The 15,725-nt window shown below is 44.2% G+C and overlaps 2 protein-coding genes and 1 non-coding gene across 3 annotated transcripts; 2 read left to right on the top strand and 1 right to left on the bottom strand.

Annotated features, from left to right (window-relative positions):
• The first annotated feature begins 31 nt into the window (after nt 1-31).
• LOC143332922 (CAAX prenyl protease 2-like) lies at nt 32-3,655 on the top strand. Its single transcript, XM_076750781.1, has 8 exons — nt 32-199; nt 311-413; nt 1,421-1,504; nt 2,117-2,195; nt 2,315-2,482; nt 2,902-2,973; nt 3,191-3,253; nt 3,333-3,655. Exons 1-8 carry the CDS (start codon nt 63-65, stop codon nt 3,560-3,562), a joined length of 936 nt encoding a protein of 311 aa, XP_076606896.1. The 5' UTR covers nt 32-62; the 3' UTR covers nt 3,563-3,655.
• A 7,557-nt stretch (nt 3,656-11,212) lies between these two features.
• On the top strand, nt 11,213-15,189 carry LOC143333087 (uncharacterized). The gene is made up of 2 exons (XM_076751023.1): nt 11,213-11,633; nt 13,270-15,189. Exons 1-2 carry the CDS (start codon nt 11,213-11,215, stop codon nt 15,009-15,011), a joined length of 2,163 nt encoding a protein of 720 aa, XP_076607138.1. The 3' UTR covers nt 15,012-15,189.
• A 425-nt stretch (nt 15,190-15,614) lies between these two features.
• trnas-gcu (transfer RNA serine (anticodon GCU)) lies at nt 15,615-15,696 on the bottom strand. Its single transcript has one exon. It is a non-coding gene; the product is annotated as a tRNA-Ser (tRNA).
• Between the last annotated feature and the right edge of the window lie 29 nt (nt 15,697-15,725).

Raw genomic sequence — 15,725 nt, 5'->3', positions numbered from 1 at the left:
TGCTAGCTGTCGCTTACCTGAGGAACCTCCTGAAGCTTTGATAGCAAACCCTCAGTTCTGTCATGGTGGAACCAGAACATGGTCCTATTACTCAGGTGGAGCACACCCATCCCAGGTGTTGGGTGTGTGTGCTGAGTTGCCTTCTGCTCGCTTGTCTGTACGTTGGCAGTTTGTACGTCTGGAGAAGCAGCTTACCCAGGTATACAGCGCACCAGCAGACCTGTGAGAGGGCTGTTAGACAGGAGTGTTAAACTGTTACTGTGTGTGTGTGTGTGTGTGTGTGTGTGTGTGTGTGTGTGTGTGTGTGCAGGGACCATCCCAGTGTGATAAAGCAGCGCTGTGCCAGTGTGCTGCTGGTCTCTGCACTATCACCTGCAGTGGTGAAAGCATGGATGCACTGGGCTGATGTCAAGGTGAGTACACATTGACAAAAAAAAAAAAAGCCAATCTCTGCAATCTGTCTTTTGTCTCTTCAAATCTACAGCCAGCCATAGTTTACTGCATCCTAACAAACCAATGAGAATGAGCCTCTACCTGTTGAATCATGAATGATCTGAGCTAGTTTGTGGTGCAGGGATGAGCTCTATTTGTGTTCCAGTGTGAATCTATCACCTTCAGTGAAGCACTTAATTTGAGTATTTCCATTTCATTCCACTATATGTTACTACTCCACTACAACTCAGAGGGAAATATTGTCTTTTTTCTCCACTGACTACATTTAACTGAGAGCTTTCGATACAAGTTATTTTGCATCTTAAGATTTTACATATAAAAAACACAGAATGAGTTTACAGATAGATGCACTGCTATAAATTAGACAACCTGTGACTCTAAAATAGGCTCGTTAGAATTATCCTCATCTCCACCAATCACAGCACTATGAGTAAGAGTAAAAGTCAAATGAGTGAAATACACAACAGTAAACAGTACCTACAGATAATAAATCAACAAGAGCATTTTGGAGTAAAACACAGTGAAGTACCTTTAACCACCAATACTTACCTGCTTTTACTTAAGAGAAAGAAGACTCCTACTTGTAATGGAGTATTTCTATTTTGCAACATTGCTACTTTTATCTAAATAAAGGATTTTCTTCCCATATATACTCATTGCTGGTATAATCTGGCCCATCTTTACAGTATTAGCACTCGCACAAGCACAGCAGAGCTAGAAGTATTAAACATCAGAAACTCATGCTCACACTGTATGGACTCACACTCATGTGCTTTATAAAGAAAGCGATCATCATCTTCCTCTTCCTGAACCTGAACCCTGACCCTCCAGGTGAAAGGTATTGTTTCCTGGGGTCATCTTTGCTATACATACGGTGCTGCGTAAGGATAAGCTTGTAGTCCCATTTGCTTAACATTATAATCACTTTAAGGTAAAATCCATGTTTATAAAGCTCCTGTCCTTTCAGGTCGACGTGTCTGTGTGGGAGTTGATGGGAGTTCGTTTGGAAAGTCTGGTTCCTGCAGCCATACTGCCACTACTGCTAACCATGGTACGTCGGGGAGTCTTAACACAGATTAATCCTTGAAGAGAAAGAGACGTTCTGTCCTTACAGACCTTTTGTAGAGAATATTTAATTTGTTAAAGTTACAAAGATTAGACTGTATGTAACTTCAGCACCTGTTTGATTTCATAATAGGGATAACTGGTTGTAGATACAATTCAGGACACACTAAGAGCTAAAAATCTGATGTTTTTATGAAACAACACATTATTTTACAGTGATAATTTTATCAACCTGCCAGACATAGAGTCAAACTGAGAAACTAATTATTTGAATGAAAACGAAACCACAGCCGAGCAGTTTTTGTAGCTTCAAACACAAGGCGACTCTGTGGATCCTGTTTCTGCCTTAGAACATCATATTTATGTTGCACTCGGGCAGTTTTGACATTTCAGAGATTCAACTTCCCCCTTCCCAGTGTGACACAGCATGGCTTTACAACCTCCATTAAATATTTACATTTTGCAGTGATATCCCATGGGCATGTTCAAACCACATATTGAGAAAAATGTGGCCAGTAGTCTCTTGATCTTCCGCTTTGCCTTTTCTTATATACTTTCACTAAATGTAATAAAGAATTTGTTTTATTCAAAACGTCAGGTGTTTTATCTCGGCCCCCTGTTTCATGCTGTGGTGGATAATCCGAAAGGCTTCACTGGGGAACTCCATTCTGCACTGGGTGAGTCAAAGATTGTGCCTACTAAACGTAATGTCAAAAGCATCGCGGTGGGAGTTTTACATGTGTGCTTACATGCATTTTATGTGTATTCTTTGTAAATCTTGACTTAATTTCCCCAGATGTTCAATCATGGAAGTTGTGTGTGGGAGATGTACTGTGGCTCAGGAACCAGGTGGTGGCACCGGCGACAGAGGAGCTGGTGTTCAGAGGGGCCATGCTGCCCATGCTGGTGCCCTGCGCTGGACCCACGGCTGCCATCTTCATGGCTCCGCTCTTCTTTGGTGTTGGTATGGCAAACAGACTTTCAGGCTGTAAACAACGCACAGTCTGCTTTGACCCTCTAACAGGAAGCATTAGGACTTTACAGACTATTTAAAGCTGAAATATGTAAGAATGTGAAGACATTTGTATAAATCGCTCAATTTCTTGTATGTCCTCTCACTGTTTTGACCTTTGACCAGGATGATGTTTGTGAGCGCCTCGAGGCCGAGCACAAACAGCTGGATGCTAACTGCGGTTCACTTAACGGCCACCAGTGTCATTAATGACAGGAATTTTCTGGAAATTCCCTTTTCTGATAAAATACATTAATAAACTTTCTGAGCTTTGAAATTGGAATGGGTTAAACCTTTTTGTCCATTCTTCCTACATGTTAGCAAGCAGTAGATTAATTGGAATGACGTGGATATTTGTTTTCACATTCTAGCCCATTTCCACCACATCATTGAGCAACGGCGCCTCCACAAGGACAGTATGAGCGTCATCCTCTTGGTGTCAGGTCAGCTGGCTTACGAAACTCTCCTCAAATAAATCAAACTATAGAAATAAAAGGTAATTCATTGAAACAAAGTCAGATAATCTGTAACAATACCTGTGTAATTTTGGATTGATATACTTTGTAAACAACCCTTCAGTACCGCACAAATTAACTTTTGCTTACTTTGCTCCTATATATGCAATGGAAAAACAATGTTCTCTGTGCTGTTCTGTTGCAGGGATGCAGTTCTTGTACACAACTGTGTTCGGTGTCTTTACTGCCTTTATATTCATGAGAACTGGTGAGAGACGAAGTGAACAGCACATTGACTTGCTCACACCTACAGTACCCCTCATTAAATCTATAATCTCTTTCTACAGGCCATGTTGTGGGTCCAGTTTTGTGCCATTCGTTCTGTAACAGTCAAGGCCTGCCTGACATCAGCTCTGCCATGCAACACCCTCAACGATCAGCTCTGCTCTTCTTGCATCTGATGGGGCTGCTGCTGTTCCTGGTGCTACTCTTCCCGTTGACAGACCCCGTCTTCTATGGTGCCATTCCCGTCTGCAGCCTGGCTCCCCCTCCAGCGTCTGTATGCCAGATTAAATGAAATGAAATACACTCCCGCTCTTAAAACTATACTTTTTTACTGTGGATTTCATTGTGTGTTGGGTTTTCAAATAAAAAAGTATTTTTATACAAAGACTGTGTGTGTGTGTGTGTGTGTGTGTGTGTGTGTGTGTGTGTGTGAGAGAGAGAGAGAGAGAGAGAGAGCGAGAGAGAGAAGAGAAGAGAACGATTCTAGCACTTCAGACATTTCCTGCATGGGCAAAAATATTTCCTACTGTATTGAAACGCAACACCAGTACAACTTTCCCTGGCTAAGAGAGGAGGAGGTGTGTGTGTGTGTGTGTGTGTGTGTGTGTGTGTGTGTGTGTGTGTGTGTGTGTGTGTCAGAGAAAAACAGATGAACTGTGAATGAGTGAAAAGGAAAGGCGACGGAGGAGACGGCAGTAGAGAAAGACACATATGCAGACGGAGAGAGACAGACAGAGAGAAACACAGACACAGAGATTAACAAGCACACAACAGGAACGAGAGTGGAGAGGGACAGCTATGTAAAGTCACATTATTCCGACAAATAAGGCGATGAGAGTCAGACTTGTGAGAAAAAACAGCTACGGCCAGAGGCAACAAAATCAATGCCAACAGTCATGAAGAGAAGAAAAAGAATGATGGAAGGGGAAGATTGGGGGAAATGTGTGTCCCCAAGGAAATTTAGAATGTGGAGTAGCAGAGTTGAGAGAGGAGAGGAGAGGAGAGGAGAGGAGAGGAGAGGAGAGGAGAGGAGAAGATATTCAGGGTCAGTGGAAATGGTGAAGGTTTAGGACCGAGAGGTGAAAGGTTGTGTTGGACCATTAAAATTTAAGAGACAGACTGATGAGCTATTTAAAAGAAAGGAAAAGATGAAAAGATGTAGATGTATGCAGACCGAATTTATGCATAATAATCATTTAACTTCATCTCCCTGCATTTGATGCACCCATACACTTTAGGTCGATATTTTTATAATTTTCCATTTTTTTTAAACTCTCCTGAGAAACACAATGAATGATTATTTAAAGGAATAGTTGGACATTTTGGGAAATCTTTCTTGCCAAGAGTTATATGAGACGATTTATACCTCTGTCATGTCTGTACAGTAATTATTGAGCCGGACCCATCAGGTGATTAGCCTAGCTTAGCATAAAGACTGGAAACAGGGGGAAAGAGCTAGCCTGGCTCTGTCCAAAAGTAAAGAAAATCTTTGTCCCAGCACCTCTAAAGCACACTGCGTATTGCATCTCATTTGTTTAATGGATTTGGATTTTCTAAAGTTCAGACAGAGCTGATTTCAGTGTTTCTGTTTCCAGTCCTTAAGCTAGGCTAAGTTACTGGCTGTATCTTCAATATGGACATGACAGCACTGTATTTCCTGTTTTGCAGGTTTCTCTTCCCTGAACTTGTTATATACACTGGCTGTGTGCTTGAGCAGTGAGTGTGTAATAACACCAACTCCACATTACTTGTAATACCAATTAACGTCTGCGGGTCTCAAACAGGTTTTTATGTTCTGTTCAGTGCTGTGAAATCCTGGAAAAGGTTTGAAGAGATTATGAGTGTGTGTTTTTTTTAATCTTTATTATTCAAGGAAAGACTGATGATTTCTCATAATCATCCATTATAGTAATAATAGATGTCTGGAGGACTTTTTGCAAACATCCCAGTAATGTCCTCAGATATAAATCCCTGTACCATAATGGTATTTGGGGATTTGGAGGACTTTGCTGCTCTGGATCAGACTTGACAGCAGTTTTAGCAAGAAGCAACTCTATTACCTGTTTACCTTCCTGAAAATTACACTGAGATCATATCTGACAACCTCCGATTTGGTGGCTACCTTGTCAGACCGCCAGGTGACCGCTGCCTCACAGCTGGGAATGTGAAATAAAGACAGCAGAATAATACAGACAGGCTGTTATTCAACTTCACTGCATGCAGTATAACTGGTCTGCAGAAGATTTTAGTATTATTGTTAGAGAATGATTTACCTTCTGTCACTGATGCAGAGTCAGGTAGTTTACTGTTTCTCTTCTGTTTTTTTTTTTTTTTTAATGGCTGGAGGCACACAGTGAAAATTGAGGTCAGATCACATGAGGGATATGGGTTACAAAATGTGAAGCTTCAATGGAAGAAGACCTGAGAGAGTAGGAAGAAATGATGCAGACAGAAGTCAGACGTGTGGTGGTTTATCTCAAAGGTCCAACACATCAGACGCCTGTTGCTCGGTCAAGCCTTTGTCTCCCTGTTCCATTTCTTGTGAAGTCGTCATCCTTTCTTCCCACTGTTAATGCATTTACCATTGCACACACACTAACACATACACTAACACACACAAATGGCTCCATCTCTGGAGAAATATAACTGTATCATGAAAGACACTACAAAGAAGTATAAAAGGTCCGCATGCGTCTTTGTGTGTGTGTGTGTGTGTGTGTGTGTGTGTGTGTGAATGGAAAAGCTGAGGCTATCATCTGGTAAAGGAATAGTTTGTCAGGAATTATCCTCTCCCAGTGCTCTCTCCATCTCCCTTTCTGCCTCTCAGCAGATTTTTAAACCTTCAAAGTTTTCTGGTGATTTTCTGGCTGTTTCTCTGAGGTTTGTTTGCACATGTGTGATTCTTTATGTGCAACAAACTCCACTTGCAGTCCAGACGGTGCTGCATTTGTGTCACCCGAGCTTTTGTTAGTCATGTTGCCTTTTTTTTTTTTTTTTTCTTCTCCAAAGCTAAAAAATGTTTTTGGACAGAAAGAGCTTGGCCACTGCAGTTTCCATCAGCAGCCATGTTTGTTTTAAACTTACCATATGACTTCTAACTGGAAATTCAGTAGCAGCTGTTCACACAATGGTATTCATTTTGCCAGTTTAAAGAATCCAATGGAAGAATATGTACCATATTAGAATGACTTACATCTTGTTTTTGAGCTAAGTAAGCAAATAAAGATGCAAATTAGATTTTCCAAATGCTCCTCATGCCCAGCTGGTTGCCAGCTCACAATCTGAAAATCTCAAGTTCCACTGGAGCTAATCAGTGGATAACAGTAGGAGGCTGTGTTTGTGCTGGGCAGCTCCCAGGTGTGAACATGAGTGAAACTGAGCATGAAAGAATGAGGACATGGCTGAAAGGCATGCTCAGTAAACTATTGCAAGGTTAAATAAAGGTTAATAAAGGTCACCTGGCACAAAAGCACTGCTTAGACATCATACGATAGAGGGTTACCAACTAGCTCCCTGTAAAAGTGTCCAAACTCTTGATGGTTCAAGAAACTGTAGACTTCAACTGGCAGGGAATTATTCCTCCTGGATTCAACCATTCGACTGCTCAGATATTTGTGGTGAAGATTTGTTGATAGTCTGGGTGTGGAAGGAGGGTATTCATGTCTGCAATGAAAGATGAAACATATGGACCTTGTAGAAGAGGTGGATGAAAGTATCGTCTTTTTCCTCCACTGCACAGAAATCAACAGGAATGCCTACACTCCATTATTTAACCACAAGGCCACAGCTAATTGCTTCAGCGTGTGTGTGTGTGTATGTGTGCGTGTGTTTGCGTGTGTGTGTGTGTGTGTGTGACACGAGACACCGGCGGTTGGGAAAAATGAACAACTGACGTGTCCTGCCATATTTGATATGGCACAAACGTTTCAATAGGCCTGAATGACCCACGACAACGAGGAAATAACCGCAGTTTCCTTGACATCAGCGTGGAGGCTTGGTGACCTTTGGACCAGTGGGAGTCGTATTTATTGAGCAGAAAGTTGGGAAAAACTTTTTAATTATCAAAACAGACAAATGTGCTGCACACTTCTGCGACAGTTAATCACCATCCAGACTGCTGGTGCTAAATGGCCACATTTAGGCTATTTGCAGCCAAAAACTCTCATATACAAAAGGATGAAAGAAGAAACATAGATTTATCATGTACGCAATGGTAATGTAATGGCATACAGTAAATTTAGAAATGGATGTGAAACATTTCAGCTGACGTTTTGATTTTCGTCTAATGGGACAACAGCTATTGAATGGATGGCCAGGAAATTTGGTACAGATATGGAGCCCAGAGGATGAGTCTGTCTTGGATGAATCTGATTTGGCAGTGTCTCCCTGTGTTTCTTCTGTGTGCCTTCCCTTTTTGTGTCATGTGTTTTCTCCCTCTCCCCCGTTGTGTCTTTGTCTTTGTCTTTGTCTTTGTCTTTGTCTGAGCTGAGCTGAGCTGGGCGTGGTCACCTGCCCCTCCTGCAGCCAACCCACCTGCACACCTGTGGCTCATCAGCACAGTATCAAAACCTTCACTTCAGTCTTCAGCAGATCGTCATTTGTCCTTTGTGGTACTTTGTCTTGACTCTCTTGGCTTTCTTTTGGTAATTCTCACTCTCAACCTATGAAGTTACTAAAGTCTTCTGTTGTCCCTATTTATAAATGGGTCATACATCTTCCCCTTCTCTATGACAGCCAGCTTTTCATCCTGCCTTCAAATGTGGCTGAGCTCATTTGCACGAACTAGTTCTTCTCCAGCATTACACAGCTTTAAGACTTGTTAAATTAATGTCATATGATCCGTCAGTGAAGTAAAAGTGCCTAAAGTGTGTTATCAATCCAGATACCAAAGGGTTAGTGGCCACCTAAGAACATCAAGAACAGTTCTTCAGCTGCATAAAAAAATGGAGTTAGTGGTGGAAGTGAAATGGAGAGGCTTTGGAGATGGAAGGTACAGTTCAGCTGCTTGGATGCAAGAAGCTGAGAACGTATCAGAGCCAGTAATGATATGTGGCAAGTGGCTAGGAGTCAAGGAAGTAGAAAGTAGGCTGTGACCTAGGAGGCGGGGAATATAAAATCAAGAGATCTGTATGTTCCATTAGAGGTCTTTGGGTCGGGAGATAGAGCAGCTAGGAGGTACTGTAAGTACATTAATGGGAAAGGGGGGAATTGGCAGTGCAGGACGATGGAAAGGAGAAGTTTTGTCTGTTCTATCAATTACATTTTTGGTATGAGTCTCAGGGGGCGTGGCTGTCTGTGCAGGGGGAGGGGTTAACCAGGCTGAATGATAGAATAAACAGAACAAGAGTGGGAGGCTTGGGGTAAAAGCTGGGATTCTGGGAGAGAGATTGCTGACTTTGGAGCCCAAGTACTGAGAGTGAAAGAGAAGCGGGGGAGAGGAGCAGCAAGGAGGAGATAAGGATAGGGAAGAGAGCAAGACGATGCAAGAAAGGAGAGGAGGGACAAGGGGATGAAAGAATAATAAAGAAAGGGAGAGACAGAGGAGAGAGGAGGATGGGGGTAGTCCAAGAAAAAGAAAGTAAGAGGAAGACAGGAGGAGGATGAGGGATGTGGAGGAGGAGAAGGAGGAGGAGGAGGAGGAGGAGAAGGGGGTGGGGAACAAGACCAAAAGGCACTTTAGGTTCTCCAGGATCCTGAGGTTTTTATGTTTGTTCTCCCTCTAGTTCCGATGGTTGTTACATAACTGGAAAAGACTGCTGAATAGTTAGACTGTATATATCCTGTCTGCCAAAACCAACACGCTCTCACAGCCAGCCGACCCATCTGCTGTACGCCGAGCGAACACAGGCTCCATCAGCTCTGATACGGCTAAGAGCTGATTCAGCTACACGTACACTTTTCCATCTCATCATCCTTGTGTTGAGAAGCTGCAGCGGGTGAGACTTTGCCGTCATGTTTGAAGTTTGCTTTAAACAGCCATTCTGCGCCAGACATGGAGGAAAGTTGCCGAGTTTGATAATGACATCAAGCTGCTTAAACTGTGTTGTGGCAGGTCACACTTTCCACAGAGAGAACGTGATGAGCATTTATGTGAAGGACTATTGTTTGCTTAAGCACTTTTCCACTTATGTTGCTTCAATTGTTCAGCAGCTCATCTTGTTTGTGTGTGGTTGACCTTAATTTACAGTCTCCCACCCAGCTGTTTGTCCCCGACATCTTTAAATCTCCAACGTTACCCTAAGGGCTCAAATCTTTAGAATCACAGCTATTGGCTTTGTGTAATCATCTTCGGCTTTGCTTGCGGCGCCGGCTACAAGTTAAAAGAAAGAGATCCTATTTTTCTTTGGAAAATCCAAACTCAGCCTTTGACTTCGCACCAGACGCACCATTCATGGCGGGCAGATCATGTGACGGCTGTGGAGGTACCCCCAGTCTGCACTCCTGCTCCCCAGCTACTGAGAGGTCAGGCTGATGCACATCTGGCATTTCCTGTTTCCTCTCCTCCATATGCCCCCGAGTGGTAGCCACACACACACACACACACACACACACACACATGCATGCACACACACACAAACACTGAAGAACACTTACGCATATGCTTAGACATCTGTGCCCATATGAAGTTATTGTATAACTGCATGAGAATGAACTTAAACACACACATGCATGCAGAGTTCAACAGGTATTCCTGTTCCATACTAAAATGTTTCCACTGGACTGTAAAAACTTCCAGCTGTTATGTGGACTTTGTAGAAAGACAGAAATGGGGGGGGCAGAAAAAGAGGAAATAGACTGGAGGTAAAGACAGAGATTCAGAAAGAATGACATTCAGAGAAATAAAATGAAAAAGACATAAAACAGAGAGAGGCTTAAAGAGGAGAAACAGACAAGGTGGAGGAGAAAAAAGAGAGGAGAAGGGGGAGACAATCTCTGCATCTCACAGAGCTGACAAACACTTTCCACTCCTGTGGATGCTGTGCAGCATGCACTATTTGAAGGCTGCGTGTGTGTGTGTATGAGAGTGCATGTGTGTGCGTCTGAAGCCATAGGCAAGATGGGGGGACAGAATGGTGCCGTATGGTTTTCATAACTCTCTGAGGGTTTTCAATTCTGCTACCCCCCCCCCCCGCCACCACCACCGCTACCCGTCAACCCCTCCAGCCTTCACTTATACACTCGCACACTTTACCAGCCCCCTCTTCCAAAAACACACAATTCTTTTTCCTCTACGTAGCCTCCCCCCTTTCCACCCTCCCCCATCTTTCTCTCTTTCTGAGGTTCAGTCAGAAAGCCAGCTTTGCAGAGGCAAGAAAGCCCCAGCAGGATCAGATGCAGGAGAGGGTTTCTGTCACTGAAATTCATCAGTTTCATATGTGGACTCTATTTAACACCTTTGGATTTAGCCGAAGGGCAGATTACTCCTATCAACAATTTTGAACCCTGGACTCTACTGGTACTTCACTGGACTTTATTTTGGACTGTCCTAGACTCAACTGGACTTTACAGGGGATTCCACTGAACTGCATTGGTTTCTATCAATTTTATGTAGGATCTGGTGAAATAAGATTTACTGTGGCAGCAGTGCTGACAGTTTGCTGTTGAATAGAGTTTGACTGATTCTGCACTGTAGGGCTATTAGTTTGAGGATTTGGCAATCCACCGTAAATTAAGGTAATCCAGTGTCAGTTCTGAATTTATCTGCCTCTGATTGCTTTGAGTAAAAGGTCAATTAGACCATATTATTTATTCGAATACACTAAAGGATAGCAAAAATATAACAAGTCTGCAAAGTTTCCATTTGTTCAGTTGATCGAAGTGAGTGAATCTGGTTCGGGTTTGTCTGGATTGGAGGTCGGAAAAATAGTTATTTATTTTGACAGCAAGGTTGGGGTTCTCATTTGAATGTTGGCCTAGTTTAAAGCTCATGTCTTGGTGGAGGATGCAAAACACCATCAGGAGCAGTAGCAGCTGCAGCAGCATGAGTCTCCTGTGTGTCCTGTGGCTGCTAATGGTCTGTCTGGCTCCTGGAAGCCGAGGCCAGAGGCTGAGGGAGACGGAGGGCGAGCAGCCAGCAGCCAGGACTCAGCTGGCAGAGAGAGACGCACTCTGCCACCAGGACGGATGCTACACTGTCTTCCTCCAGAAGAGAACCTTTAGGGAGGCTGGGCGGAGCTGTAGGGAGCGAGGTGGAACCCTGGCAACTATGCATACCGTAGAGGCAGCGGGTGTGGTCCATGAGCTGCTGTCAGCCATTGAGGCACAGGGGACCAGGTCAAGGCTTCGCCTCTGGATCGGGCTGCACAGACCACCACGCCAGTGTTCATCCACCCGACCACTCAGAGGATTCGTCTGGGTCACAGGCAAAGTCTCACCTTTTTGACATTTGACCCTTTGTTGTTCCTAACATTGACCCTCATCACCAAATCTGCCATTTTGTTGGATTTTAAGATGTGAGATCAGACAAAATTGCCCCAACATAGGGAAAGGTACATTTTTTTCTGCCAATTAAGCATTGGTTTCCCTCCCCTGGTCAACTTTTTATAGATCACAGCACTCATTTTTAACTGTGATCTAATGGGAAATATGTGGGTCACTATAACTGGGGCTAAATCTGATCAACATCTGTTTGCTAGATAATTACCTTTTTGACTAAATCATTTCTGGCAATGTTTATAGTCTCTCACATACAAGACTAAATGAACAAATACTAGACTCAGGCCTATTTTACCATATTTAATTAAACATGTGAACCAATGACCATTAGGCTGTCAACTTTATTACTACTTCCCCACACACATATCAGTTGTATCAAGAGCTTGTGAAGCACTTTTAGATTATGGTATTAAACCATTGTGTTGGCCCGCAGCTCCAGCCTCTCTGTCAGCCTTTGGTACCCGGGCCAGTCTCCAGAGCTCTGCAGTGACTGCATGGTTATTACATTAACTTCTTTTGTTTCACAGTGACGGAGCTGGCGCGACAGGGGAAGTTCAATCCCCTTTTGACCTCACTGCTACCCTTCAACCTGATTTAGTCATTACACAAACATGGCTCCAAAAAAACAGATGGTTTTTTTTATCACTCAAAGTGTCTGCCTTGGTTTTCAATTAGAAAAGACTTTAAATTGTCAAGAGTTATGTGACCAGCTTAGTCGTTTTTTCCATCTGCCATGATTTAAAGGGTTGGTTTGGCGTACAAAAAACATGTTTTCTCACTTATCCCTGGTGGTGTTAGTAATGTGGTATAATTTTGGTTTTATTTAACCAGGGTTTGATAGAGAAATTTCTTCTTATGCCCCACTGCAATGAATGAATGGAAATTTGTTCGTGGCACACACAGCATTGAAAAAAAATCTTTTGAAAAACTCAACAGCACAGTGTCTTTGCAGAAACAATGCCCCGCTGCTCCACATAACTAATCATGGATGTGGCAACAACTGTGCTCAACAAAAGGATGTTCATATAGACAATAATGATGCAGATCCTTCAGCTCGATTTCAAACTGTGCAGTATTCAGTGACAGGAAATGTGCCACGCAGTGTCAGGTCTGCCTTTAATAAAAGGGCAACCCAGATATTCCAGTGTCTATTCTTAACATCTGAATACTACTACAATGAAAATATGAGCAGGATAAATGAGGGTGGGTTTTTTTTTTAAGTCCAAGTGTGCAGAATTTGAAAATATGCAACTTTGGCGACTCCTAGTGGTGGTATCAAGAAAGATACAGTGGCAGATAGAGCCAACTCTGACCCCTGACAGGGCCAACCTTAACCCTTCATAGAGCCAACCTAGAAAAGATGACAATGAGTGGGGTGACTGCAGCACATAAACTACACCAACTTCTTCCAGGATTGTTCCAGGATTCACACTTTAAATGTGTCATGCAGATCTGAAATACTAAAAACTAGAAGAGCAAATAGTTAAAAATAAAATAAGGACACTGAAAGAGGGAATTTCTACTTTTACTAACCTGGTCCTTGTCTTTTTTTTTTTCCAACAGGAGACCAGGATGGCCAGTTCACCAACTGGCTCCGTGAGGACACCCCTGGGACCTGTGCAGCCCCTCGCTGTGTGGCCATGACAGTCCACACTTCTGAGAGCGGACGTGAGAGCAACGACAATTTCCGGTGGGTCGATGGCTCCTGCGCGCTGCCGTTGGATGGATACGTTTGCCAGTACAACTACAAAGGAATGTGTCCACCACTGGAGGACGAAGGCAGAGGCCCGGCTGTTTACACCACCCCATTTCACCTTGTCAGCACCCTGCTGACTCATGTGCCCTTTGGGTCTGTGGGTACTCTATCCTGCCCTGCAGACAGCTCAGACCCAGATGCTCCTGCTGAGCAGACAGTGCTGTGTATGGAGAGAGATGATGAGACAGTTGGCTGGTCCAAGGATGCTCCACTCTGCTCATCCAGCGCAGGTCCAAAGAACCAGGACTGGTGTAGCGGGGATCATGGATGTGAGCAGTACTGTCAGAACACAGACACAGACTACTACTGTTACTGCTCTGAAGGCTTTATAATAGACGAGGATGGGTACAGCTGCAAACCTGACCCCCTGAGCCAAACTGACTCCCCTGAACTATCCTCTGACTCTGCCGGTCCCACTGACCAGCCCCACATCAAAGAGGTCTGTGTGGAGATGGGGTGTGAGTATGACTGTGTGGAGACGGCTCGGGGCATCCGCTGCACTTGCCCCCCAGGCTACCAAATGGGTCCAGATGGACGCAGATGTTCTGATGTAGATGAATGTCAACAGCAGCCATGCCCGCAAGTCTGTGTCAACATCCCAGGCACCTTCCACTGCACCTGCCACCCTGGCTACCAGCCAGATGATGAGGGGGAGTGTGTGGACACTGACGAGTGCCTCGACGAGGGCAGCTGTGAAGGCACTTGTGAGAACACAGTGGGGTCCTTCACATGTCTGTGTAACCCCGGTTATGAGTTCAGCAGTGGAGGAGAGTGTGTAGATGTGGACGAGTGTGTGGGGGAGTCGCCCTGCCAGCAGCAATGTCTCAACTATATGGGAGGGTACCAGTGTTACTGTGACAATGGCTATGACCTGCAGTCAGATGGACTTACCTGCCAGCCTTCACCTGATGATGAAGAATATTCCACTCTGACCCCTGACCCCAGTGACTCTGCTCACATACCTGATTTCGATCCTAATCATGATACTCCCTGGTCCACCTCATTCACTCCGGACCCAAACTTTGAAGCTGACACTAACTTTGATGTAGTTTGGCTGACAGAAGCTCCTGAGGGACGCTCCCCTGATGTGGTTCATGGGTCAGACAATCACCTGAACCAATGGGATGCCCTATCACCAAAGCGATATCAGACAGCTCCATCGCCAACACAAAAAGGCAGCACAGGAAATGAAATTGATAATGAAACTGAAGCTAAGGCAGGAGGTAGAGAAAGTAGTGATGGGGTGGGCGCTGCAAAGGGGTCAGCTACCGGGACCAGGGAGGGGGAGGAATCCAAGATGGGTAGTTCAGAGGATGTCACGGCTGAGGTAGACGCTGGATCTGATGCAGGTAAACGGAAGCATGACAAGAGCTGGCTGCTGGTGGCTCTGCTGGTGCCTCTGTGTGTGTTCCTTGTAGTGATGCTGGCTCTGGGGATCGTCTACTGCACCAGCTGCGCTGTGGACAAGAGCCTGAGCTTCTCAGACTGTTATCGCTGGATACTTCCTTCAACACCTCCTGTGAGGAGGGATGGCAAAACCCAAGCATGAACCCTAAAATAAACAAACACAGGTGCACACACATGCACACGTGTTGAACGCCCAGATGTCTGTTAACATTTCTCTTGTGGTGCAGGACTGGTCACTGAAACTACCATTTGCATTTAGTACAGCTGACTGGCTCTCCCAATCATCAAGGAAAACTTAATACTTTCTGTTGCACACCCTCTGTAAATAATTCACTTTCTCATCATGTTTTTAGATTTCAATAAAACCAGTAAACTGATGAAATGCTGTGTGGTTTGTAAGCTTATCTGGGTTATAACAGAAAATAATGTCTTATGAAAGGGATGACTCAATGAAATTATGCATGGAAAGAATTTGTGTTTATGGTTTTATAGTTCGTTGTGTATAAAAACAAATGAAAAACTTAACTTTCCTAAGATAGATTTTGCTTCCAATGAGGGTCGGGAGTGGCAGGGGGGTGGCAGGAAGGGGAGGAGACAGTCGGGGGGGAGAAAATAGGCAATGCTTGAAGTGTCACCTTTCCACGCGTTGCAGTTGTGCGGCTGTACTCCATATGATCATTAACCATGGCCACGAAGATCCGCAGCCAGATTGCCACAAGATGTCTGCGATGGTGGAAAAAGTGTTCGACGAGGATGGGATTCGAACCCACGCGTGCAGAGCACAATGGATTAGCAGTCCATCGCCTTAACCACTCGGCCACCTCGTCCTGTAGCCGTATATTGTCACGGTAGTTCT

The sequence above is a fragment of the Chaetodon auriga genome, chromosome 15 (genome assembly GCF_051107435.1).
Source record: "Chaetodon auriga isolate fChaAug3 chromosome 15, fChaAug3.hap1, whole genome shotgun sequence".
In the NCBI taxonomy this organism is placed as follows: Eukaryota; Metazoa; Chordata; class Actinopteri; order Chaetodontiformes; family Chaetodontidae; genus Chaetodon; species Chaetodon auriga.
The sequence above is the reverse complement of the archived record's forward strand: the minus strand, read 5'-3'. Positions and strand labels throughout refer to the sequence as shown.